This window comes from Wyeomyia smithii, chromosome 2 (genome assembly GCF_029784165.1).
Source record: "Wyeomyia smithii strain HCP4-BCI-WySm-NY-G18 chromosome 2, ASM2978416v1, whole genome shotgun sequence".
Lineage (NCBI taxonomy): Eukaryota > Metazoa > Arthropoda > Insecta > Diptera > Culicidae > Wyeomyia > Wyeomyia smithii.
This window is the reverse complement of record NC_073695.1, coordinates 233,380,508-233,407,708: the sequence shown is the minus strand read 5'-3', so window position 1 is coordinate 233,407,708 and position 27,201 is coordinate 233,380,508. Positions and strand designations below refer to the sequence as shown.

At 37.8% G+C, this 27,201-nt stretch overlaps 1 protein-coding gene across 2 annotated transcripts; it reads left to right on the top strand.

Moving 5' to 3' along the window:
* The first annotated feature begins 1,174 nt into the window (after positions 1–1,174).
* LOC129722949 (homeobox protein vnd-like) lies at positions 1,175–26,154 on the top strand. Of its 2 annotated transcripts, XM_055676827.1 has the most exons (4): positions 1,175–1,573; positions 1,633–2,020; positions 13,867–14,354; positions 24,917–26,154. In XM_055676827.1, exons 2-4 carry the CDS (start codon positions 1,890–1,892, stop codon positions 25,630–25,632), a joined length of 1,335 nt encoding a protein of 444 aa, XP_055532802.1. In that variant the 5' UTR covers positions 1,175–1,573; positions 1,633–1,889; the 3' UTR covers positions 25,633–26,154. The 2 variants fall into 2 exon arrangements, with proteins under 2 accessions (XP_055532802.1, XP_055532801.1); XM_055676826.1 differs by having other exon boundaries at positions 1,175–2,020.
* Positions 26,155–27,201: the final 1,047 nt, after the last annotated feature.

Below are 27,201 nucleotides of genomic sequence, written 5' to 3'. Positions count from 1 at the left end.
ACAATGTTTATTATTCTAACTATAAAAAAACCTAGTTCTTTTACTGTAAGCTAACAAACAGTTTTTGTCATTGCCATATTTTAACAACTTTTTTTGTTGTTGAATCTACAACCAACAATAATTTTCCCATGAAAAACATTGTCAGTGGCTTCTGAATGCATGAAAAATACTCAAACAATTGTTGCTGGGATACATAACAACCCGTGGTAAAAATAGCAAAAACCTTGTTTTTTATTGTTCTGGACAATAATATTTAATATAAAATATATGTATACACAATGAAAAACAAAGTTTAATTATGATATAACTATGTACAATTACAGCAATTTTGAAGGTTTTTTTGATGTTATTTTTTTCGGGGAGCTCTTTGAAAAATATCCACCTTATCTGATATCAGATAACAGTAAAAATAAGACTTTATTCGTCAGAAAAAGTGTACTAAAAGTGTTAAATAGCACTTAGTACATAATTATAAACATACCAAAACAGATTAAAACTAAATCTAATTATTACTATTCATTTATTCGTATTAGATTATTACATAATAGATTTATTTGACAATTTTGTATGCAAAAACATTCAGATCAACAAAAGAATGACATTCACTTCGTTGCCGATCGGATTTTGTGATTTGGTATACGTGCCGCACTAAACCATCACCATCCCACTGTGCGTCCCATTCGCGCGAAGTGGTTTCCTTGTCGAATTTGAGTGTGCAGACATAAGCGAGCATAAGCATCATTGCATCGGTCGGACAATCTATATGTAGGTTTATGCTTTTATCCACATCGGTGATAGACGACAGCTAGCTGAGTTCGGGCACTCGAAAAGGCGAGCATATCCCTCCGCTACTCATGCCGATTTTTGTTTGCTGTGAGGAGGCAGCTGCTTTTCGAGTCGGTGCTTGCGTGCTCTGCGCCTCTGTTCGTGCTGATGATACTGGTGGTGGTGGTAGTGATACAACAACGGTAGTGATGGAGACGGAAATCCCACTTGTTCGGTGCGTGGCTGTGTGCGAAAGAAAATGGATGTGTAACCTGAAGCGTGACCACGCCTCCTGCTTCGTTTGTCGATGGGCGCTTCCGATTGGCCCACTCAACACTATTTCACCGTTTAGTGAATAAAGTGTCCTTTCGGTTTCGGTTTTCTACTTTCCGCTTGGTCGGTTGGTTGTAAATTGTGTGGCGATGAGAGCACTCGTCTCGTCATACATTCTCGTCATAAATACAGCGGCGACTGGCTGGCTAGCTCGGATGGAGGGTGAGCTTTTTCTGCTGCAAACCGTTGTTGAGCATTATGTTGAGCATCGGTGCTAACGAGTGCACTAGCTAGAGCGAGATGCAACTACACGCTGGTTGAGAAAAAGGATGCAGGCACAAGAACTCAGCTCTCGTCGAGTCGAGTGGTTCGAGGCTCGGTGGAGTGCCCACTTACCTTCAAGTGAAAACATAATTTAGTTACAGTCAAGAACTAGCTATCATCGGTTGAAGAGTTTGAATATGCGCTTAGTGTTCGATAATAATAACAACATTATTGTTTGATTTGGTCTTCTTGCGCGCTTGGTTTTAGTAAAGTGCATTTGCTCTTGTGAAAGTGTGTTGTGTAACAAGATTGATTACATTAAGATTTTAGGAAAAACATCAGGTGATCGTGAAAAATAAAATTTCGCAAATTTCCTGTTCTGCCGCTTTCGTGAAAATCGTTTCAAAGTGGCCGCTGAAAAGAAGGATGCTGGCGGCGGTTCTCGCGCCAGTCCTGAACAGCATAAAACACCTTCCTCACGTAGAACTTCGGTTTCAACACCACCTCCGACGAGTCGACAGCGGCAGCTTTCACCCGCACCAGCTAGCGGAGGCAACGCCGGCCAGAATACGCTCCTCGCGGACGCAATGACTCCGACGGTTGCTCCGGCGGCCAACACACCTCCGATGCTGAACTGGGCACCTATTTTATTTCCTTCCGCGTGGAATCCAGCCCTACTTCCGGCCTTCTATCCGGCGGCTCTCCGATCTCTGCCCGGGTAAGTGCACTTCCGGCTTAATCTAGTGATTAATCATAATTAATTGGAAAATTAACGTCAAACCATATTTCGTCAACGGATCGTAAAAAAGTGGATGGAGGATTCGTCGATCAAAAGGTCATAAATAAGTGGATTATTCCTTTCGATGGTGCAGCATCTACGGCACCAATGACGGCAGGAGACCTGACCGTGCGACAATCCGGAAGAGTGTCGATACGTTTCGATGCGATTAGCGTGCCGATGCGCGTTCATGTTCGGCCGGAATTGGTCTTATTTTCTTTTTATTGCTCCCTTTTTTGTTGACTTGGGGCGCGGTTATAGTTGAGGAGTTATAAAAAAATTAGTGACTTTAATTGATTTCGGAAAATAAGTCGTTTACCTTAATGTCTTAAAATAAAATGATGTTCATTCATGGCATACATCCTTTTTTCGTAGATTTGAGTGAAAATCAAAATTTTATTCTTATATTAACAATGCGAATTGATGTGAAACTTACACAGGCGCCAACTTCGGTGAGGCAAGCCACTTTTTGAACACCAATCTTTTAAATCTTTTCCAATCTTTTAAATGTTACGAAATCTATTCTATTACATTGCATCGATGCTTTTAAAATAGATACATGCCGCATTTGAAAAAAAAACATTGGTTCCAATTATGAGCAGTTCTCTAAAAAACGGGCAACCATTTCAACTGACCATTTTTAGTTTGGCTGCAACTTTGCAATGGTGTTTCTATGGGCAAAAAATGCCTTTTTTCTAAGAAAAAGAGATAAAGAAAAATATTATAAATTATCAAAAAAATCTCATAATTCAAAAATCTTATTTTTTAAATTTAAACTACAAAAGATTAACTGAACATTGATGACTGTCAGATCATGCAAAAATGGTAAAAAAATACAGAAAAAAAATTGAAACCGGATCGTTTAGCTTGATTGGTATAACGTCTTCAGCAAAGCCGCAGACAGTAATTTCATTCTTCTACAAAAAACATACACTGTGAGACAAGAAGATTTTTTTGGAAAAAAGCTCTCTTCAATGAAAAAGAATACTTAGTATTTAAAAAAAACTACCCAGTAGATATTGGTTGCGTACTATACAAACAGTTATTATTAGTAAACAAGTAGTAAAACATTCGGCAAGGGGGAACGTGTAGGTAGGCTAAGGTACAGCGCTTGAGTTATTTATCCAATCGTTTCGTTATCAAAGAATGAATTGTATATTTTTTATCAAGCATTCCAATGAACGTATGGTTTTTGCTGGAGAACCACGGACAACTTAAGCAAAACGTGTATTTTCCAAAATATTAATAATTTTTCGAGCTTAAATTAAAAATAACTCGAAAACCAATGCCTTTAGAATGCTAACTACCAAAAGCTTTTTGATTCAAAATGACTCTACATCTTTTAAAATCATCAGAATACAAATATTTTGAAAAATGTTTTAATTAAAATTTTTATAAAAAAATTAATCTACCATACAAAAAATTATTTTTCATTTCTCCATCCTGGACTTTTTTTTAAAGTTGCGTATTAACGTCAAGTTTCTTTCAAAAAAAAATTTAAAAAAAATTCAACTCTATTTTTTTTAAATTGGAATTTAATGTTTGTTTTTAATTTTTTTTGGTCAAAAAAATTTTTTTATACAGTATATATTTTTTATGATGCATTGTTAATTCCCTACAACTCATTCTCAGACAGTTTTTCTATACAACCAACGATTTCTGGGCTACAATGCTTCGAATAAAACCTATGCCAAAAGGCATACGCCCTTTCAGAATGTAACTCATGGGTGTAAAAAATCTCTCCATCTGTGAAAAATGCTCAGTTTGCTAATACGTGTGCAAAGTTTCATTCAAATCAAAAATGGTCGATATTCGACCATAGGTCATTTGTTAAGTTGGTCAATGAGAATATCTCCGAATCTACGTTTAAAAAAATCGTGTAATATGGGTGATATGGAGCAGATAACCAGAGAATTTGAATGACAAAATGAAGTACAGTTTTAATTAGGACGGATAATAAGTACAGGTTGGTGTCAAATTGGCCATCAACTCTACTCGTTTCAACTCTCTCTATTTCAAGTTATTTTCATATTGAAAGCATGAGGGGCTAGTTGGTCACAAACAAGCGGGGCTGGTTGGTCCTATGCACATCATCAATGAATTCAAGTAACCAAGTATATATGTTCGGTATGGGAGGAGGAAAGACGTCTTGATAGCAGCTTACTAGGAGTTTCAAAGCTGTAATGTATTATCTTTGTTAGTAACAATTTTTGGTTCCTTAAATTTACTGTCTTACATTTTCGTGTTTTTTTTTCCCTTTTAATCCGTAACAATTTTTTTTAAATTGTGGTGTTCGTGGTGTCTTATGTTGCAATTTTCGCGTACTAATAATGTAGAATCTATAAATTAGTATAAGTTTTAACCTAGTATGTAAGCTAACCGCATGTATTTTTAATACACCTCACTGCATGAATTATACTAATATCTTCTTACTAACCAACACCATAGTATAGAAACAACACCATAGTTTTAATTCAATAATATATACTAATAATACTTATAAGGGATTTTACTAAATTTACTAATCAAAAAAGGTTTATTATAAAGAGTTTCAACGTGCTGCAATGGCTACTGGCACTTAAATAATGATCGGTCGGTTTATGCTGCATGTGACAGTTCTAACCACGTTGTTGCCGTCTGACGTTCCTCTCGCTGACATCTATGCTGTTTCGCCGTTACAGCTGGGGGTGATCCAGAACTCACTCTCCTGTGTGGAGCGTACGGCTAACGTCCGTAACAATATACAATTCCAGGAACGGCGCATTTCGTGATGCAAACTAAAACCAAGCGCAAACAGCATGTGCTCTGCTTAGCAAAACCATTTATACTAAAGTCGCTCTTTACGCGAAGGATACGTGCCGCGTACTTTTCTCATGGTTTGGGATTTCGTAAAGCAACCGTATAAACAAAAAACCGGAACTTCCGCTGAGACGCTACAGGCTGCCGCAAATGCAGTGAGGAAGGATCACTGAATTGTCCTTCCGAAATAAAAATGGTCAATTTACCCCACACTCTGACCAACTTACCCCAACTTGGGGGCTAGTTGGCCAATTTGACATCCACTCAAAAAACATAAAATATTCGCAAAATCGTAGACCATTTCGAGTCGTTCATATTTTTTTCTAGAAACTACAGACTTAACGCAACATTTTCATGTAATGACTTTTGCCAAAACATTCCCTACAAAAAGTTACAGAACAGTTTAACCAAAAATGACCAACTAGCCCCGCTCTACTCTACTATATTTTTGAGCCCGATTTTTAAAGTTTCAATACGGTTTTATCCATACGATTTTATCCACTTTTGCAAAACTTATTCTCCATATATGTCCAGTTGGCTTCTAAAATATATCGATACATGATATTTGAATGAAATTTTCCTAGTAAAAAGTTTTCTGAAAACCGTGAGGTGCTACGATGCCTGTAGAAACAGTTATTCCCCTCAAACTGATTGAATGTTTGACGAACGGCCCACCATTGAATTTTACTAGCAATACTGCTGCAGCATGATGATATTGCAAATTCAATTATGTGATAAGAAATGATAACGTGTAAAATTTATCTTGGAGGCTTCTCCGAAGATACTATGATCAATAATTACACTTTCAAGCTTACTTCCACGCGAAATTATTTCTCCTTCCTGAGCAAGTTTGCAACAGCAGAATGCTGGAGCATTGTTGCTGGAAAAATTCAATGATAAGCCATTCGTTAGACATTCAATCAGTTTGGGGTGAATAACTATTTCTACAAGCATCGAAGCGCCTTATGATCTTCAGAAGACTTTTTTCCAGGAAAATTTCCTGCAAATATCATGTATCGATATATTTTTAGAAGCCAACTGGACACCTCTAGCGAAGAAGTTTCGAAAAAGTGGATTTTCTCATATAAAACCGTATGGAAACATCAAAAATCGGGCGCAAAAATATAGATCGATCTGAAAAGTTTCACGGTTGTTATTGGACCCATAAGGAACACTAAAAGTGCATGGGAGTGAAAAAATATCACCATCGCTTTTTTCCCATTTAACCGTGTCCCAGTCTAATAGGCATTTGTCTCTTGATGTCTCTAGCATTCTCTCTGTGTAGATATCTGTCAATAAATTAGTGCATTATTTTAATAAAAATATTCAGTACCTAAATGAATTCATAACATAAAAATTACCCTTCTTCGGTGAGTTTGTGAGTTTTATTTTAGCAAATAACATTGTGAACCATTGAATAATTTTAGAAAATCACTATAAAATGTTAAACTCAAAAAAAAATCATTTAAGGGGCATTCTAAAGAAATTGGCAGGTAGAAGTATGGAGTCTTTCACAATGTTGTTTCTTGTAAATGTGCTACAACTTTACCGAACAAAATGAATTTTTATGTACAAAAATGAGAAAAATAAATTTTGTTTCTCACTTCTAGGTGGACAAAATTACAACTAAATTCCAGCGTTTAAACAATGGAGAATAATCAATAAAACAACTTCCTTCGAAAAAATTGTTTGTTTCGTTATAACAAACTACGTTGTAGAACATTGAAAAATTATAAAAAACCACTATGAAAAGTTAAATTTAAAACAATTGATTTTTTGGGTGATGTATAGAGAAGCCCATTTAAATAGGTAGATAGAAAAGTCCATTTTATAGATAGAAGTATGATGTTTTCAACAAAGTTTTTTTTTCTTTGAAATGAGCTACAACTTTGCTGAAGGATTTTTATATTCCAAAGTGAGAATAGTAAATAGAAGGTGGATTAATCACAAAATCGTTACTTCTATAACATGAAGAATAATTAATACAACAACTTTTTTGTAGACACTACGGCTACAATTTCGATCACGTTTTTGCAGCTTTGGAATCAGTGTGGACTGGTGTTTATCGGGTCATTTTCAATTGGGTCCTAAAGTTTTACACGGTTTGCTGATGATTCCTCCATGATCGGACCGGTTGCATTGTTTAGGTAATCTTTTGTAGTTTTTATAGAAACAAATTAGATTTTTTTTAAATGAGCTAAAGATAATTAATTTTTAATATTTCCTTTAACTTTTTTTCACGAAAAAAAAAATTTTTTTTCTTAGTGTATATTTTTATATTATATAAGTCAAAATTGTTCTCTACAACTTTGCAGAAGACGTCATACCGATCAAACAAACCGTTTTTACCTAAGAATACTTGTAATTATCAATATCTTCCCTAAATAGCATTTTTCAATAGCTTCTCAAAAATAAGTCTTGTTCCAAAAAATTGAACAAATAGCACAAAATGGCACCTTTTGCCTATAGAAACATCTATGCAAAGTTTCAGCCAAATAAAAAATGGTCGATTAAATTGCTTGCCCTTTTTATGGAATTGGGTTGTTTAGCTATTCACGAATTTCTGATTTTTGTATATCATCTGAAAGAGTGTAATTTACCGAGCAAAACGTGATTTTTAAAACTTTATATCATCATTCTTCGATTTTTGAATGAAGAATAAAAATTTGCGCTAAATCGCTACAATGACAGTTCGCCCATATACCAACTGCAAGCAGATTTCGAGCAGTTTTTAATCGTGATTAAAAAAACGAAGGACAACGATAGAAAATTTTTGAAAATCACGTTTTGCTTAGAAAGTGCAGTTCTTTCAGATGACATAAAAAACTGATATAGCTAAACAACCCAATTGCTCTATTTTAGGACCCAATAGACCTATTCACGTACGAATGTGTAAGTGCCACTCATTGAGAAAAATATTCACAAATCGCTGTTTTGTTTGCAATGCTATGTTTTTAGCAGCTGGACAAATAATCAAATGAGCACTTATTATAAGTTCTAAACTCGTTTCTGAATAAATTTTTCATTCGTGATCATGAATCGGAAGGAGCTGCTAAACATAATCGACCAAAAATTGTAAAAAGTGATAAACGAGCTGCGATGATTTACAGTTTGGAGGAAACCAAACGCAACTCTACACGGGTTTACACGTTAACTAGTGTGCGTAGGTGAAAAGTCACTTATCTCTATTGAAGTAAATTGAAACTGTCTCATTTGACGTGGACATTAACGCATATTATGTATGACACTTCCCTTTCCTTCAGCGTGTCATTAGGCGAATAAAATGACTGTTCGACTGACAGCACTGCAGTAGAAATGATGATGATGATTTGTAGGCAGCATAAATACATCACACAAGTTCCGATTATTATTTGCTCTTGATCACTGGCGACTCGTGACCACTTCGGATTGTGAAACTTGTTCTGGCATCCTCCGTTCCATAACGTCACCATTTCTCAACTATCTGCGTGGAGTATTTCTGGAATCCCCCTGTTAGCGCTCACTGTCATTTTCAATTGTCAATCGGCAGTTGATAAAGACGCTGTTAATCTTCGCTTTCAATTGAAAATCTGTTCTCTCCTTTTCGAACCCTTCAACTGTCAAAATCAAAGCAGGAGCATTCAAGTACTTTTCATTTGACGCACAAAGTACTCGAAAATGAAACAAATGTTTTTCAATTTAAAGCGACGGGTCCCAGTGTCACTATAGCCTGACAATTGTCAATTGAAAACGACTATATCAAGCTCTGATTTTTATTTGGCTTAAACTTACTGAGTATCCTTTAGTTTTAATAAGTATAATGTAACTCTTTTTTCAGTAAGAGATTTGATCTTGATTTGTCAAACCAATGTTGTGTTAACAAAAAAAAAGGTTTGATCTATCTAAACCCGTCCCGTGCCACAGTGGGGCGACTTCATAGAAAGGCTGGCAAAGCAAAAAAAATGTGTCGATAAATGCGACAAAAACTTGGTGTTTACATAATTTTGGGGCTGAACACGAATCTGACATCCATTTTTTATTTGGGTCCGTCCATAAAGCACGAAATCAAATTTTTAATGGTTTGTGGCACTTTTCCGCTTACATTTGTTTTCATAGAATTCTTTGATCTTTGACCACAAGTACTGCCACTGGGCGTCCTCCCCATTGAAAAAAATTACGTAATTTATGGACGACCCAAACAAATTTTGCCTAAATATATATATATATATATAATGTTTGTATTAATTTAAACAACATAAGCAATACAAACTAATTACAAATTGAAAAAAATCATCATCATCTTTCGCTGTGATTGCTGAAGTCTCCTGTTGAATTGTTTCCTGAAAATTTGAAATTCATTATAATTATCAGCAGGAAAAATTTCTTTCGCTGCTATTTTCATTTCTTCTAGTGATTTTCGATGATTCATTGTTTCATATATATGTTGTCTTTCTAATCCGGTTTCTATGATTAAAAGAGGACATTCATAAACATGTTTAAAACCATGAATTGACAACTTACTAGACATTGAATTAGGTGGTGCCGCTGAAGTTGAAAACTCCAAAATAAAATTTTCCGAATTTCTGAATTCGAAAACCAAGACACTGAAATCACACTACGTTTTAAATAAATTCGAAAAGATACGGAAGGCGACGAATGTTCTTTGTTTTTTTTTTCTCATACAGCAAACTGTGTGCCTTTGTATGCAAACGAGTGCGAAGCAAAAGTAATCTGCAAACGGGCTATTGTTAGCCGGAGTTTGATGGTATGAATTTGCTGGTAGGATTTGACACTTCAATCAGTTAAGCGAATTTCATGATCATAAATTGAAAAGGGCTGAATGTTTTCAATATTGTTTTGAATATGCAGAAAGTGATAAATTAGTTTTACTTAATTAAGATTTTATCAATACACTAAGGTCGCTTTTTACGCGTTTTTTTACGCGAATTCCGGAATTTACGCGGTTTTTTACGCGAATTCCGGAATTTACGCGTTTTTTTACGCGGATTCCGGAATTTACGCGTTTTTTTTTACGCGGATTCCGGAATTTACGCGGTTTTTTACGCGGATTCCGGAATTTACGCGGTTTTTTACGCGGAATCCGGAATTTACGCGGTTTTTTTACGCGTTTTTTTTAACGCGGCACGTATCCCCCGCGTAAAAAGCGACCTTAGTGTATTTGTTTACTGTTTTCCTTTCGAACACGTATTTTTATAACTTTTTATTGAAAAATTTTTGGTTTTCGCCCAAATTTACAATTTATTTTTATGGATGATGTTGCGCCCAAATTTTGGATTAAAACACTTGAATGTTATAGCAATAAAGGAAAAATGTTATGAAACAGCTAACGAAAAAAACATTATTTTGGCTGATGGCCAGCGATTCTTCACTGGTTACGCGTCTTCAAGACGTTTACTAGTGACGCTTGAATGAAAAATAAACAATTTCTGGATCTGATAAATTATTTGTCCACAGTATTTGGAAGATTCAATATGATAAGCTACGCGATGAAAGTGTCAAAAAAAAAAATATCTGAATCACAATGTCAACCGTTTTTTTGTATGATCGTCTTGTTAATAATTAATTCTACTTCACAAAAAATATTTGATTTGGAGCCCAGATTTTCGTATGGATATTGAAGTTCTGTTTTCAATCATAGCAATAAATTATGATGACTTTCTCCAATTTATCATACATAGATAAGATGCTCATTGCTCAATGGGTTGTTTGTAATTATTGACACTATTTTTTAGTTCCTCTAGCAGTTGTTTTACACGCCCATAACACTGGTCGATGAAAGCTAAAACAAAGTTGCCTTAAAGCTCCAACTAGGAAAAAATCAAAGGCTGTAGCTTTTTGACCATTCTTGTAAATTTTGGTGCCCTTAGTCGATATAGAGATGTGTCAAGCAGCTGCAAAGTAATTACTCGCCGTGTTCGTCGCTTCTATGTTTACTTACGGGAAAACTCATTTGAGTCCCTGAAAAAATTATCGTTGCCAGGGGCACTAAAATTCACAGGAATGATTTAAGAGTCATAATCTTTCATTCTGTCCAGTTTGAGCTCTAAGACAAAACCTGTGTTTACCAATGTAATGTATCCGGAATTATTCATTGAAGACAACAAAATTCTACCGAAAATCGCACCTTTTTAACTGAATCGATAACCCAATAAAGCTGCCGGAGCTTCTCCTGCTGGTCGAACGGAAATTCCTCGACGCTCCGATTTCGTCCAGAACTACGAAATGCCCTTTTTCGCAACTCATAGCAGTGGCTACCTCAGACCTTTGAAAGTTTAACGCCAACAATTGCCATATCCATCGTGCAGCATCCTGTGTGCCGCCAACCAATACAAATAGTAGGCCGTTTTGCTCGAACCACTCAAGAATGCGAGTGAGAAAGGTAAAGACGTTCAAGATTCCAAATCACCTCCACACCCGAAATTTATGACGTCGTCCAGCCCCGACACTTTATGCTAATGACATTTGCAAATACAACATTTTCGAAAGGCAGACTAAGTGAGCGGGGAAATTTGCATATTTTCCTATGGCATACACCGGCAGCAATCGGACTGGTACCTCACATGACGTTGACTGATCTCAGGTACCGGGTATTTGTGGAGCAAGGTTGTACTTGTTTGATGAGAGTCCTCCTGGGGAAATACGTGAGAAGGATGGGTCGTTGTAGGGGCGGTGGCAAACGGATTTCACGCGTATTTTCCAAGGTGTGATGTTGAGGCAGGGATTAACGAGTTCAAATACTGGATCGCTCAAGTACAATTGAGATGGAGATAAAATACTGAAACTTTCTATTTCAAATCGGGAAATTCATATGTAAGATTCAGAAAGGTATCATGGTCACATACTCAAGTTGCTCTATTTAAAAAAGAAAAGAATTACAATGCGTGCATGATTTATAACCTCTTCAAATCACGAGCCGTTTAAGAAACACAATTGATAGCGAATGTGTCGGCGGCCACTTTTCTAGGATTATAATTTACTCCTACAAAAGGGACCGCCTCTTTAGCTAGATGGCGGCGTGCACGGAATAATGCCTTCCCGGGGAAAGGAAAACGTGCCTCAGCTGTAGAACATCTCAATTTGACTGTTTTATGACGATTACAGCGTACACTCAAGTGGCTTGATGATGCTTTCGAAGTCCCGATTGCAAAGATTAGTTTTTTTCCTTTAGCCTACAGCCACATTTTTCAACGGATTCTTGTGAGGTGAGAATTCATGCTAATTCCGATCGGTTCCGAAGGTTTCGCACTTTACGCACAGCTGCAATACGTGACCCAACAAAAGAACTTGCTCTGCTGATGCGATCGTTTTGGAATTCCCGATAGTAAAAACTTGAAATTTCCCCCGTACTTGTCTCTGGAACTTGTGTCGTCTTGTACTTGTTCTGGCGAAGCTCATTTGCATTTATTATTGTTTTTGGTTGGAATAAATTATCCCTTCGGAAGAGTCGGTGGTGTAGGTGCTTCATTGAGTCCCGGGCAGGTGTGCGTGTAGAATCCCTATCTGCACTGCGCTGGCAATTGCATTTTTAGTAAGTTTTACTACTTGCTTCCTCGTTCGCTTCTCTGTGGGTCTCGAGATCGCTACAATACGGGAGCCTGCTTTGTTCGGAGGTGTTAAAAAAGGAACTACGGGAAATTCCGATCTTTCCGTTTGCTTTCATCGTTCACTCCAAGGTTGCAGGCAACAAACTGAGGCGTTCGATAACTGCCTGCTCTCCCTCTGCTGGTCTACTTTGGGATACTGTTCTAGCTCTGGCCCAGAACGATTAAATCCGACTCGGATTCCGGAGAAAGTCGGGTTAAAATGATGGACTTAACCTCTGGAAAGCCGGTTATGATCCGATCGAATGATCATGTCTCGATTGAGGGCGATTAATGGTCTGAGATTATGCTAATTTGAAGAAAACATTGCAGACTTTCCCACCTTCAAGCAAACGTAGGAGGCACACGCTTTCGAGGCTGGGAATTCCCGACAATCCCAGCCGAAAGATTTAATGATCTTATCGGGAACCGGACGATTGAATCAACATGCGGATATTTGTACTACTCATTAGCATTATCCTGGATCAGCAGGTAAGCGGCTTGTGGTTTGAAACCAAAGTTGGACCAAGCGATAATTGGCCAGCTAAGAAGTCACTTGCAAATTAAACGAACATTTCCTTCGCGCAAAAACAATACCTGTCACACACTAATACTGTGGCAAGTTTAATTACAGTTTCTTGCTTGTGTTAACTAATCTAATCCTTACCTCAAAAAACGACAAGTAATTAAGCTTGAACAAACATAATCAATCCATTACATCACCAGTTTGCCCGCCCCCGGCTGTCAAAATTTTATCTTTTGCTAGGAAAAAAATCCTCACCTTGCTTGTACGGCGGCCATCACAACGTCGTCGACAGCTTCTGGTTATTATTGGGTCGCACTTTTAATAAGAATTAATCCCACCCACCTACCCCCGTGCCGTACCACGGATTTCCACAACCGTGGAACATACGATGACAGCTGAACAAAGCGACACTGCGTGGCGTGAACCGGATTACTCGTAGAAAGGTGTGGTGTGGAAAGCGACCAAAAATTGATCGAAACGTGATGTGAAAGAAACAACAGAATTGAACAGACAGAAAAAAAAACTATTTCAATAGACAGAATAAAGCTTGCAGCCTTTCGGTGCCCGGCTCGGGGGAAAAAATAACTAGGTGAAAACTGTACAACCTAAATCACGTTGTAATCCGATGAAAATGGGAGCAAAGGAAAAGTTTTTGTCGTCCCCCAACAAGCATTTTTTCACCCAATACCGAACTTCTAAATTGATTGACGTTAATCTAATCCAATCGCTTGATTATTTCGGTTGACCTGGCCCGTGCAATCCCCTTTCACTGTCGGATGCAGTCACCAATGAAAAACTTATAACATTGAACCGAGCGGATTTCTTTTCCGGCTGGAACGGCTTCTAATCCAATTTTTTGTTTCGATTTTCTCCTCGCACAGATTCCTCGACAATATGAAACTCCCACGCACCCAGCGGACAACCACCGCCAACAGTGGGTCTGGCTTTCACATCAGTGACATTCTTGGCCACAAGGACAAGAAACAGTCTCGGCTAGCGGCGGATGACGAGAATACCAGCGACGAAGGTCACCACCTCAGCAACCGCAGCACGGCAACCGTGGATACGGACAGCAACCAGGGTAACATAACACCGGCCAACAGTGACGACGACAGTCACAGCAGTCACGGCCAACCGCCGCAGTTGGCTCGGTCCGGGGATACGAAAACGGAACTGCTCTCTTCTCCGGAACTACCGGACGGCGGAAAGCTACGGATACGGTCCAATCTGGCGGAGGACCTGCATGCCCGGTTTACGGCTCTACCGGGGTACGCTCATCATCACCATCACCATCAACACCACCCGCATCATCCACTGTTTCCGGCCGCTGCCAGCCCCTGGCTGTACGAGACGTGCAGTAACCTTAATGGTGAGTTTAAATAGTTTTTTTTTTTTTTTCACAAATATCGAGAAAACATTTTCACAAAGCTTCGCCACATATTTATTTAACATTTAAGACCTGTTCAGAGCTCTCATACAAAATGCTTATATTTTTTAACACAGCGGCTAGCGAACAGTTGTCGTTTCTGAGTATTAGAATTAATTCTAGCTCGCACGTACAACATTTATTTATTTAACATTTAAGACCTGTTCAGAGCTCTCATACAAAATGCTTATATTTTTTAACACAGCGGCTAGCGAACAGTTGTCGTTTCTGAGTATTAGAATTAATTCTAGCTCGCACGTACAACATTTTTACTCTAACTCAGTCTTTCATCATTTCCGAGCAATCAATTTTCACGCAGATTTTATTAGACGTTGGCGAGTGTCGCTACAGACTCATACAGCCATAAGAAAAAGTCGTTGGTATAAACTTTAGCAACATTTCAAATCATTCTAAATTTTGTTCAGTTTCGTTATTTAAAAGTTAGTAGCAATACAGTATTAGAAAACGTTATGAATTATATTTGAGTTTCAAATACAGCAAATTTGCTAATTTAATTTCTGGTCTGGGTGTTTTTTCGGTTGCCTTTTGCCGATTGTTTGCCGGTTGTTTTGCCGATAGCTCAATCCACAAGTACAATTTAGCGGTGATGTCTGAGAAGTAAGCTGGTCCGATCATGATACCAGGCCTTCGCGTTTCACCAATAGCTCAAACTTTAAAGCAAATATTTCGCATAAAAGTATTCCTTCTATTCCTAGCATATTACTGGAAAACATACTGCAATCTTTAAATATTTGATTCTGAAATCACTGCTTGAAAACAAGAGTTGATAAAAATTGCCAGGACAAATTATGCTCGGAAACAGTTCATTTTTTTCAACTTTTTTAATAATTACTATTATTAAAAAAGTTGAAAAAAAATGAACTGTTTCCGATGCTTGAGCAATCTGAATGAAACCTCCTGACCATCATCCAAAGATGTTGTTTGATGATGCTGCTGAACATTTATTATAGTTTTTCATTCAATAGTCCCCGTGGTTTGGTGTAGGAAGTTTGTCCGAAATCAGGCGTGAAGTGTGCATCGACATTTTGTGTGTAAATTTGAAGGAGTCGATTATTAAAATGGGAGTGGAGAACAATTATACCTTTCAGCAAGAAAACGACTCAAAACACACAGGGAAGAAAACACGAGCAACTCGCATAAAATCAATGGAATGGGTGATCTTTTTTGTACCGGTCATTGTATATTTGCGCAGACTGTCTTAAAATGTGTGCAGATTTTTGCAGACTCTTGCGCTAGTGCATTTTTTTAAATTTTAGGCAGATTTCTCCGAATTTTCGAGCAATTGCAGACATTTTTCAAAAATATCTGGCATCTCTGCTCGTAGCTTTCAATCAGCATTGTTTGTAAACCGCAAGATGGTGACAGGTTCCATAACCATTTTTTTTTATAAGCTAGTTAATCGTGCTCTTCTATTTGCTTCAATTTTATCGTTTCGAACAATTTTTCGTGTAATTGGAGATGCAAATCGTGATAAAATCCTGCAATAGACATCATCAACGGTAGTTTGACAGATCAGGAAGCTCGCTTTTCGGAGTTATATTTTTCGAGAAGCCAAAACTAGATTTTGTTTGCTAATAATTTTCGCAAAAAAAATGTTAAACACATTCTAAGTGAGAACCAAAAATCTCAATATTCCACTCAAAATTCTAACACCTTGTGAATAAGCACCTTGAACTGTTAAATAAGTGAGGTTAGGTCGCTCCGTGCAAACTTAGAAGTGACGAATACAAAATTAGAAAGTAACAATAACTGCTCTAAATTCTTTTAAAGTGTACAAACTAGATATTTTTCAATAATTCGAGTTTCCGCAGTTTTCATTCTCAAGTAATAATCTCTTGGAAGAGCAATTAAAAAAAAATGAGATCAATTAGAAAACATTTTTCAATTAAAATGTTCGTAAATGTTCAGCAAAGACTTAAAAAGTACTTGATTGCTCAATATTGAGATATTCTCCACAAATTACTCAAATATGTAAAATCATGACTTTTGATGCTTAATTAGCCTCTAACTCAAATTTGAAGCGTTGATATGTGGTTTTTTAGACATTTGAATGTTTGTTGATGTTTGAGAAAGACGTGTGCGGGAAACTAATGGTATTATATTAACTAAAGGTTAAGATATGAGCAAAATCGCGCCAAATCGCCTATGGTCGAATATCGACCATTTTTGATTTGAATGAAACTTTGCACACGTATTTGGCTTAGCAAACTGAGCGTTTTTCACAGATGGAGAGATTTTTCACACCCATGAGTTACATTCTGAAAGGGCGTATGCTGTTTGGCATAGGTTTTATTCGAAGCATTGTAGCCCAGAAACCGTTTGTTGTTTAGAAAAACTGTCTGAGAATGAGTTGTAGGGAATTGAAAATGCACCATAAAAATAATATATACACTGTACAAAAAACATTTTTTTTGACCAAAAATATTAAAAATAAACATTGAATTTCAACTAAAAAAAAGGGTTGAATTTTTTTTATTTTTTTTTTGAAAGAAGCTTGACGTTAATACGCAACTTTTAAAAAAAAGTCCAGGATGGAGAAATGAAAAATGTTTTTCTATGGTAGATTATTTTTTTTATAAAAATTCCAATTTAAACATTTTTCAAAATATTTGTATTCTGATGATTTTAAAAGATGCAGAGAGTCATTTTAAATCAAAAAGCTCTTGGTAGTAAACATTCTAAAGGCATTGGTTTTCGAGTTATTTTGAATTTAAGCTCAAAAAATTATTAATATTTCGGAAAATTCACGTTTTTCTTAGTTTGTCCATGGTTTTCCAGCAAAAACCATACGTTCATTGGAATGCTTGATCAAAAATATACAATTCATTCTCTGACAACAAAACGATTGGATAAATAACTCAAGCGCTAAACCTTAGCCTACCTACACGTTCCCCCTTGCCGAATGTTTCATAAAAAAATTATGTTTGTCGTGCAACACTACCTACTTGTTTACTAATAATAACTGTTTGTAAAGTACGCAACCAATAACTACTGGGTTACCTATAATATCTGTTTTCGTTAATAAATACGATTGCACTACTCCAGATGTGTTAGTAACAGTTTGCATTTTGTGAAGATGAATAAAGTGAAAATGGAATACACCAAGCCCAAATGCTGTAAACCCTTTCCTGATCATCGGTGCTCATCAAGCTTACGCAAATTAAACGAAAACGTTATCGCAAAATTAAAAATATTGAACAGTCAAGCTCATTTTAATACGTCTTTATCAATTTGTGATTCGTGTAGTTATTGGAATGATAGTCAAGCCACCATTCATCCCTTCGTTGTTTACTATTCAGAATCTGGAACACTTACTGAATCAGAATCTCATGATACTGTTGCGGTTCAGGTGTTCATCGCCGAATTAATGAGTTTTTTGAAAACAACAATAGAGTTGAAAAAAGCGATATTAATGCCTGATAATTTTTCGAGCTTAAATTAAATATAACTCGAAAACCAATGCCTTTAGAATGTTTACTACCAAGAGCCTTTTGATTTAAAATGACTCTCTGCATCTTTTAAAATCATCAGAATACAAATATTTTGAAAAATGTTTGAATAAGAATTTTTATAAAAAAAAAATCTACCATAAAAAAATATTTTTCATTTCTCCATCCTGGACTTTTTTTTTAAAGTTGCGTATTAACGTCAAGCTTCTTTAAAAAAAAAATAAAAAAAAATTCAACTCTATTTTTTTTAAATTGAAATTTAATGTTTATTTTTAATTTTTTTTGGTCAAAAAAAATGTTTTTTGTACAGTGTATATTTTTTATGGTGCATTTTTAATTCCCTACAACTCATTCTCAGACAGTTTTTCTATACAACCAACGGTTTATGGGCTACAATGCTTCGAATAAAACCTATGCCAAAAGGCATACGCCCTTTTAGAATGTAACTCATGGTGTAAAAAATTTCTCCACCTGTGAAAAATGCTCAGTTTGCTAAGCCAAATACGTGTGCAAAGTTGCATTCAAATCAAAAATGGTCGATTAAATTTTCGTGTATTTCCAGGCGATTTGAAATGATTCTGCTCCATGGCAAATTATGCTCGAAAACAGTTCATTTTTTTCAACTTTTTTAATAATAGTAATACTTGAGCAATCTGAATGAAATCTCCTAACCATCATCCAAAGATGTTGTTTGATGATGCTGCTGAACATTTATTATAGTTTTTTATTCAATAGTCCCCGTGGTTTGGCGTAGGAAGTTTGTCCGAAATCAGGCGTATTATGACGGTAGAAGTGTGGCTCGACATTTTGGATGTAAATTTGAAGGAGACAATGATTAAAATGGGAGTGGAGAACAATTATACCTTTCAGCAATAAAACGACCCAAAACACACAGGGAAGAAATTGTGCTTTTCTATTTGCTTCAATTTTATACTTTCGAAAAATTTTTCGTGTACAGCCGAAATTCGTTGGTTGGAACACGACTGCCACCCAACTAGTGAATCGTGTTCGTTAGTTGGATTAACTGACAACTGGGCAAATTTCTCAAAGGGGAGCGCCGATTGTTTATTTTCTTCCTGCTTTAAAAAGTTTTTCTAATTTCATTGTGGTAAAACTATGTCAAAGAAAATGAGCTTTGCTCACCTGTCCTGCTGCTGTAGTAAATATTTTATGTATTTGGTCATTACTTTTTCATACAAAAAATCCAACGAGAAGCCAAAAGATAAAGCCCACGCACATCACTCTACACTGGGGTCGCTTTTTACGCGGGTTGTTTTTATGCATTTTTTCAAACGGGATATTTTTACAATAACGCGGATTATTTTTACTCGATTCAAAAGATGATTTGTACGCGGTATCAAATAAGTGTAGTATAAGTATATCTAATCTAATCCTTTAAATGCGGTATAACCAACCGCGTAAAAAGCGACCACAGTGTTCTTATTGCTTAAAAAATGGACGATCGCTACGCTGGATATTTCCGGTGAAGGCGTTGAAGAAATAATAGAACAAACAACCGAACAATAAACCTCTAAATTACACACAATATGTTGTGAATGTATAACATGTACTTTTCAAATTACACGATTGATTATGCCAGAAGTGTCCAGCTAATAGCGCTGAGAAACAATCTTATCAATGCTGAATGGATTAGGCGTAATAATTAAACTTGTTTACAATTTTTCTTTAACGAAGTTATTTTAGTAATATTTTTTTTCACTTTTCGGACCCCTGAAATGCATTTGAATGACGTTGAATTCTGACATTAGAGTGCTTTTTAGTTGGATGACAGCCCAATTAGCGAACACCCAACTAATGAACCTCCAACTAACGAACATCCAACGAGCGAATCATTACTGTAATTGGAGATGCAAATCGTGATAAAATCCTGCAATAGACATCGTCAACGATAGTTTGACAGATCAGGAAGCTCGCTTTTCGGAGTTAGATTGTTCTAGAAGCCGAAACTAAATTTTGTTTTCTAATACTTTTCGCAATAAAAATGTTAAACACATTCTAAGTGAGAACCAAAAATCTCAATATTCCACTCAAAATTCTAACACCTTGTGAATAAGCACTTTGAATTATCAAAAAAGTGAGGTTAGGTCGCTCCGTGCAAACTTAGAAGCGACGAATACAAAGTTAGAAAGCAGCAATAACTGCTCTAAATTCTTTTAAAGTGTACAAACTAGATATTTTTCTATAATTCGAGGTTCCGCAATTTTCATTCTCAAGTAATAATCTCCTGGAAGAGCAACTAAAAAAAATGAGATCAATTAGAAAATATTTTAAATTTAAATGTTCAGCAAAGACTTAAAAAGTATTTGATTACTAAAAATTAGATATTCTCCACAAATCTACTTAAATATGCAAAACCATGACTTTTGATGCTTAATTAGTCTCTAACTCAAATTGGAAGCGATTATATGTGAGCCGTTGAGAGCAAAAGTGGTACATGTGCCATTAGGTAAATTTTTCAGGAGACGCGATAAACGAAAACACTCAAATAGTTAATTATTTTCAACAATTTTTTCCAACATAACTGCACTAAATCATTGCTGGAAAGGTTTCAAAAGACGGTACATGAAAACATAACGAGTTCTGGTTGAGTAACTTACACAAACTTCAATGGAAAAACATGTACCACTTTTGTTCTATGGGAAAAATATTGACCACCAGAAAACGTTGAGAGTAAAAGTGGTACATGTCCAGTGTGAGCATGAATGATGCATTATATCTCTCTAATCTGAAGACATAGAACATTCATGTCTTCAGCAGAGTTGTCCAAGTGATTGAGTACTATTGAATGATGATCTGTTTGTTAAGGAGTTCTGTCTCTTCGTGGCGCTAGTGTATATGTATTTGGTAACAGCATACGATTTGATACTGAAATAAGTGAAACACTAGCGCCACGTAGTGAGAAATTTCCAAAGCAGACAGATCTTCATCTGAAAGTACTCAATCACTTGATCAACTTTGCTGAAGACATGATTGTTTTATATCCTAAGATCCTCGACTTACAATTCATCTAACAAGCACAGACTGGACATGTACCACTTTTGCTCTCAACGAAATGGTGATTATGTTATTTACCAAAAATTGTTTTGGCTATAACTTTGGTTTAGGTTGTCAGATCTCGGTTTTTCTTGGACATACTAGTACATTACTGCGTTCTGCATCAATTTATGCAAGAAACCCAAAAAGTGCAAAAATGGCACATGTACCACTTTTGCTTTCAACGGCTCATGTGGTTTTTTAGACATTTGAATGTTTGTTGATGTTTGAGAAAAACGTGCGGGAAACTAATGGTATTCTATTAACTAAAGATTGAGATATTATTCACAAAACTGCGAAAAGCATGCAAAATCATGACTTTTTATGCCCAATTTGCTTCTAAATCAAAATGGCGACTCGAGATTTCTGAAAAATAGCCATAAATGGTTATCTACGAAATCGGGATGATTTTCAGGGACCGGCAATCAACTCTAGCAGCCATTTCTAAGTCCGTGATGGCAATTTCCGGTTTCTGGTGAACAGCTCAAGGTGGTTTAATACCATGCAATCTTAGTATTTCCAGATTCAATTTCGATTTCGAAAATGGCGGCTACAATATCGTAATTTTTTTTTTGATATGGGTATTTCCGCTCTGTGCGTTCGTAGAATATTGATGTTGTATTTAAAATGATGATGGAAGTATTAGAAGTGGCATATTATAAAATATTTCTGAAGTGAGTCGTGCTAATGCGGCAATGTAATATAAAAAATGATTTCTAATTTTAAAACTTTTATTCTCGAGTAACGCCAAACAACTAGTTTTCCAATAAACGTGGACTGTCGAGAGTAGATGAGTCAATTTTTCACTAGTTTCAAACGCGTTCGAATGTTAATTCCCTAAGAAAAGATATTTTATATCTAATAATAAATTTTCATGCTGTTTCGATATATTTTTTTAGCACAGAGCATTAAAAACCCGACCCCTATTGATCTTATCTAATTACCAACAAAAATATACCGACTCCGATCTCATTGTATCCGTTTTCACTTTCATCTGAAATAGAAGCAATTATTTAAAGTCAACATTCGATTATGCACGCAAGAGATCCAATTATTCGTAAATTTGTACGACAAGATGGCTTCCTTCCTGCTAGCGTCACCATAGAAAAATACAAAAAAAAAAATCCTGCATATGTGTCTGAATCCAACTAAACAAACAGATCGTAAAAATTCGCTATCATCATCGAGGACACGAACTGCTTCACTTCACTCACTCCTCTGTAAGCGAACTTTTCATAGGCCCAGGCTAGGCAGCGGATTAAACTATCGAAAAAGAAGTACCCTCTCAGGAAAATGTAAATTGTCTACTTTTGATACCGAGCAATAAAACAGCAAAAAAATTCAACAACCCTCCCTTAATGGATTACCTCCTTTAACAGAGGCACACATCACCATTTGTTAGCAGGCATTACGCTGCGGCATTCGGGTCTTTACAACCGAGCAGATGCAGTTTTTTAGTCGGCTTATACCTACCAATCGAAAGGAAAAACGAAAATTAAACAGGAACAAAACGCATCATCCATTTTCCAACAATTTATTACCATCACACCTCTTTCCGACTGCATAATTCCGCTTCCTTCTGTTCGCTGCCCTCAATTGAAACCCCGGAATCAAGCGTATCAAAAATGGTTCCACGCCATCGTAACATCATACAAAAGTTGTTGGAAAATGCAGCTGTGCCTTGCATGACACCATTATTGACGGCTGAGGTGTCATCCTTCCGGCCCGTCGGGCTCAATTTCCAGGTTACCAGGCAGGGATCATTGTTAGCGAGAGCGATTCGATTGTAATTGATTTCGGACCAGAAAGAGAAAGGCACGCCACGAGGAAGTCGTAAATTTTGGTTCCCGGTGGCAACAAATCGATTTCTGATTTTTGGTTAATTTTCGTGTAATTTCTGGGCTTTTATGTCATCGTCATTCACTGAACGGACGCATCTGGACTGACCATAGAGCGGTGGAAGATGTTCATTCACGTGACTGCACGCCTACTATGGGTTTCGATTGCGATGTTGTGCCTATTGTTCGCCTTGAAACGCTGTGTCAGCTGTCAAACTGACAGTTACAATGGAAACGACCTTAAAAGGCTACCCGACAGAATCGGTCGGCATCCGATACGCCATTTATTTCAGTTAATTTGAATAAAATTTAGTTCCCCCGGCAAGGAACAGAGAAATGGACGGAAGGTTCGCATTGCGTGTTTTCGTTTCAATTGTATCGTTTGTATGTCGAACGCTTGTAATAATCCCCTTGTATAGGGAAAATAAACATCCTTCCGACGAGGATGATGATGACGACGGGTGAACGCTGCAATTGATTCAATCTCCGCCACTCCATTGAGGAGCGGGCAAGCGTAATAAAACCGTCAATAAAGAAAGCATCCGGCGCAGATTTATGTTTCGGTAATAGATCTGGCCTAGAGTTTTTCTTCGTTTCAGGCGCAGGGGAGGAAAATCAACGGTTTTCCGCCGGCTGATAATCAGCTTTTGCTCGTACTGATGCTGGTTTCGATTGTTTAGGATTGGCCGGTGGATTTTCACACATGCCAGCCAGCCCTTCGGTGGTTTTTGGCGCTGCTGCTAACGACGGTTCTCGTTGGGTGAGATCAAATGAATACTAATTAGAGCGTGGTGAGGCGTCGCTGCGGTTCACCGCGAACGCGTTGCTTGTTTAGCAGTGTTTAGTAGCTGACAGCTGTCCAAGCAGGGTGGTTAAAATCAATATGTGATAAATAATTGGAAGTTATCGTCAAATATTTTTTTGTTATTTGTTTTTTGTTAGTCGAACATATTTCGCAACATTTTCTAGTCAATTTTCTCATACGGGTCTTTACTTTATATACTAATAATAGTAATGTCGATCTACTTTTGCTGAATGAACGTCTCTTTTTTTCACATCTCTTACTTATGCAAATTGAAATATCATTCAAAAATTGGGTAAACGAAACCCGTCTCAATCGCCTATCTATGCTCGTAGTCTACTTTGGCGATACTTCTAATGTTAAAATGCATAAATCTCAAATACAAAACCATTATGTCGATCAAACTTTGACCCAATATCCAGTCTGGAAGCCGGGTCCTTAAGCGGAAAATATACCGAAAGTGGTTCGCTTAAACAAGCCAAGCGAGTCCTTTTTCCATTAAGAAAGCATTCCATTATTCCATTTATCGCAATCAATTTTCATTAACCTCTATCGCCGCACACCGAAGCGCCGCGCCACCCGGACGCAGGCGTATAATCACAAACTAGATCCTGTCCACATTACATAAGGACCACTCATTCCCTGTATAAACAGAACCACTCTCGACCTTTCGGCTCAACAACGAGCACCTCTCAATCGGCCACTCACACGGGCCTTTACACGCACACATTCAGCTACTTATGTTAACCTTTTTCATGATTATCTTCTTTTATTCGCTTTATTCTAACCTAGCATCGTTCCAAGTGTGCGTGTGTGTATGCGCTATCCATTAGACTGAAACGAAGCAAAAAAGGCGGAGCTTATGCTCGCGCACTAATACAGTTGATTTTTTCGCCTCGACCCGCGATCCTTCGACTTCCGGTGGTCGGGCTGTGTTTCAATCTCAACAAAGCGGCAAATAGTAACGCTTGAGGTTAGGTACATCGTTCCTGCCCCATATCAGCCGAGAGGGTTGGAAACGGACCAAGTGTATTATTAATAACTCGATGTCATTTATCAATTTCCGTCTCCGGCGGGTGAGACACCTTTCGCTCGACCGAGGGAAGACAAAAGCGAAAACAGAATCAATTGTCTGTAACGATAAATTATCTCGCCCAAGAGCGTCCATTTCCGTTCTTCCGGTCTTTCACCAGATGGTAGATGGGACATCCCACTGGGGTGTCCTGTGGTGATGTCCTGCGGCGTTCAAATTAGCCTTTTTTTCTCCCACACTCACACACTTTTTTCCCTCCCGCTTTGCACAAAAACACTAAAGAGGTACCTTTTCTGCTTATTTTACAGCATCGCACCAACAACAACAGCAACAACAGCGGCTTGCTCAGCAGATCAGCCCGGACAGTACCTCACCAGTTCACTCGGAACAATCTTACCAAGGACTGCCCGGGTCCGGCGGAAGTGGTGGAATCAATGATCAGTGCCCGCGGACGCCAAGTCCGACCGATAGCGAGCGGCAACACTTGAACACCGATGGTAACACGGAACATTCGGACGATGTGGACATCGAAGAAGGCTGCGATGATGAAATCAATATGATCGAAGATAACGACGACAATCCATCGGATCGACTGACCAATGGAATCGGTCACAAAAAACGCAAACGACGGGTTCTGTTCTCCAAAGCTCAAACCTACGAGCTGGAGCGTCGGTTTCGGCAGCAGCGTTATCTGTCCGCTCCCGATCGTGAACATCTCGCGTCAATGATCCGACTAACACCGACGCAGGTCAAAATCTGGTTCCAGAACCATCGCTATAAGACAAAACGAGCCGCACACGAGAAAGGCTCGATGGATCCGGGAGCGCATCAAGGTGGTGGTCTTCCCTCACCTCGCCGGGTCGCCGTTCCGGTGTTGGTTCGTGATGGAAAACCATGTCTTGGCGGCAGCAAACAGCATGACATGATGGCGGCTGCCGTCCAGGCAGCACATCTACAGCTACCACCGGGTTTCCAGCATGCCAGCCTTCTACATCATGCGGCGGCAGCTAGATGGTGGCCCTGAGCAAAAATTCTCGAATCTCCACTCGGTTCCAGTTGTACATAAAGAATCCACCGCTGCTAGACGCTTCACTTGTTTCATGCGTAAAATAGTTCCATTCGCCGTTGTATTCTTCGTATAGCCAGTCAGCGGTGTCCTTAGTGTTGTGAATGTAAATCAAAATCGCAGATTTTAGCAAATTTATCCAGAAGGCAGGTTCTAGGTCAAGAAGTAAGAGTCTATTTAATTATATTTAGTTAATTTATAAGATTTTCCGCCGCCATTGAATGATTGTTCCGGACTTGAAATCACGGTAAATCCCTATAATTCTATTATTATTGGTTTCCGCAAAATGTTACCTGTAGTACAGAAACTATTTCAAATGTTGACTAAAAGTTTCAAAACTACTACCGTCGTTGTAAACAGTTGCACAGTTCAAAACAAGTAGATACCACAGTTCCACCCGGAAAAGCTGGATCAATCCATATTCCCATGCATATTCAAGTATGTGATACAATGTACGGAAATCATAAATAAAACTTTTCAATGATGAGAATAAAAGATCGAACTTGACTTTCACTTTTTGTATCATAAGCAATCCGAAATCGTCGACTGAAGAGGCCGCCAGCCGTCGCTTCGGTCGTTCTTTTAAATCCTTCCTTAAAACTTCCGCCTCAACATCAATGCATCCTCCGTCGCACAATGCACCGCGCCGAGCGAAAGTCAAAAAGTCGATAAACCGGATGTCATTTCAGTCCGATAAAAAAGCCGTGTCCAAAAGCAGCTTCCTGCCTTCGCTCTCACTCGCAGAAGGTATTAAAAAAAGAATGAGGGGGAAAAAACTCCACAACAATATTATCGATTTGGTTCGGTCGACGGTCGTTACTGTGTGTGAAGGAATACACCGATTCATCACTATCAATACAAACTGGCCGACGGACTTGTCCTCCGAATCTCAACCCCTGCCGAACCGAATACCATGATCATTCACAACAATAGCAAACATCTTCAAAAACGGCAACAATAGAGCGACAATCGCTGCTTCCAGCTCTGACATGTCCTTTGCTCGTTTATGAACATCCGGACGGGTCGGAGAGGAAGTAGCCCACAACGTACAGGCTCAGCATCCTTTCGGCCGGCCTGGACCTGGCCGGGTCGGAGAGTCACAAATTGGATAATATGAGAACGAATCAGGTTTCCTGTTGTATACAAAGCCGACGGGAGAAAAAAAAAGGAATGCGAACAATCGGTTTATTTTTGCCTGTTCTCATCCACTACACTTGAGGGTGGAAATTGGCACCCAGCTGGGCCGAACGGAACTGAAGTCAGCTTTTTTTTTTGGCTGACATTGTTTGTTTTTAAGTTATTTTTTAGATAAACGAATTTCGAGTGGACATGATCTTACGCTTTCGTTAGAGTTTCCGGATCTGTTTTACGGTCGACTGCATCAGGCAAGAAACTGCGCATAAAAACACTAGGAATTTTATATGTAAATATCTTTCATATGCATTCGTTGTTTTGCTTTCGTCTCGATTAGACGCAAATTGTTCATCTCCGTTTGAGTTTGCAAAATAACAATACACGAGTTATCGT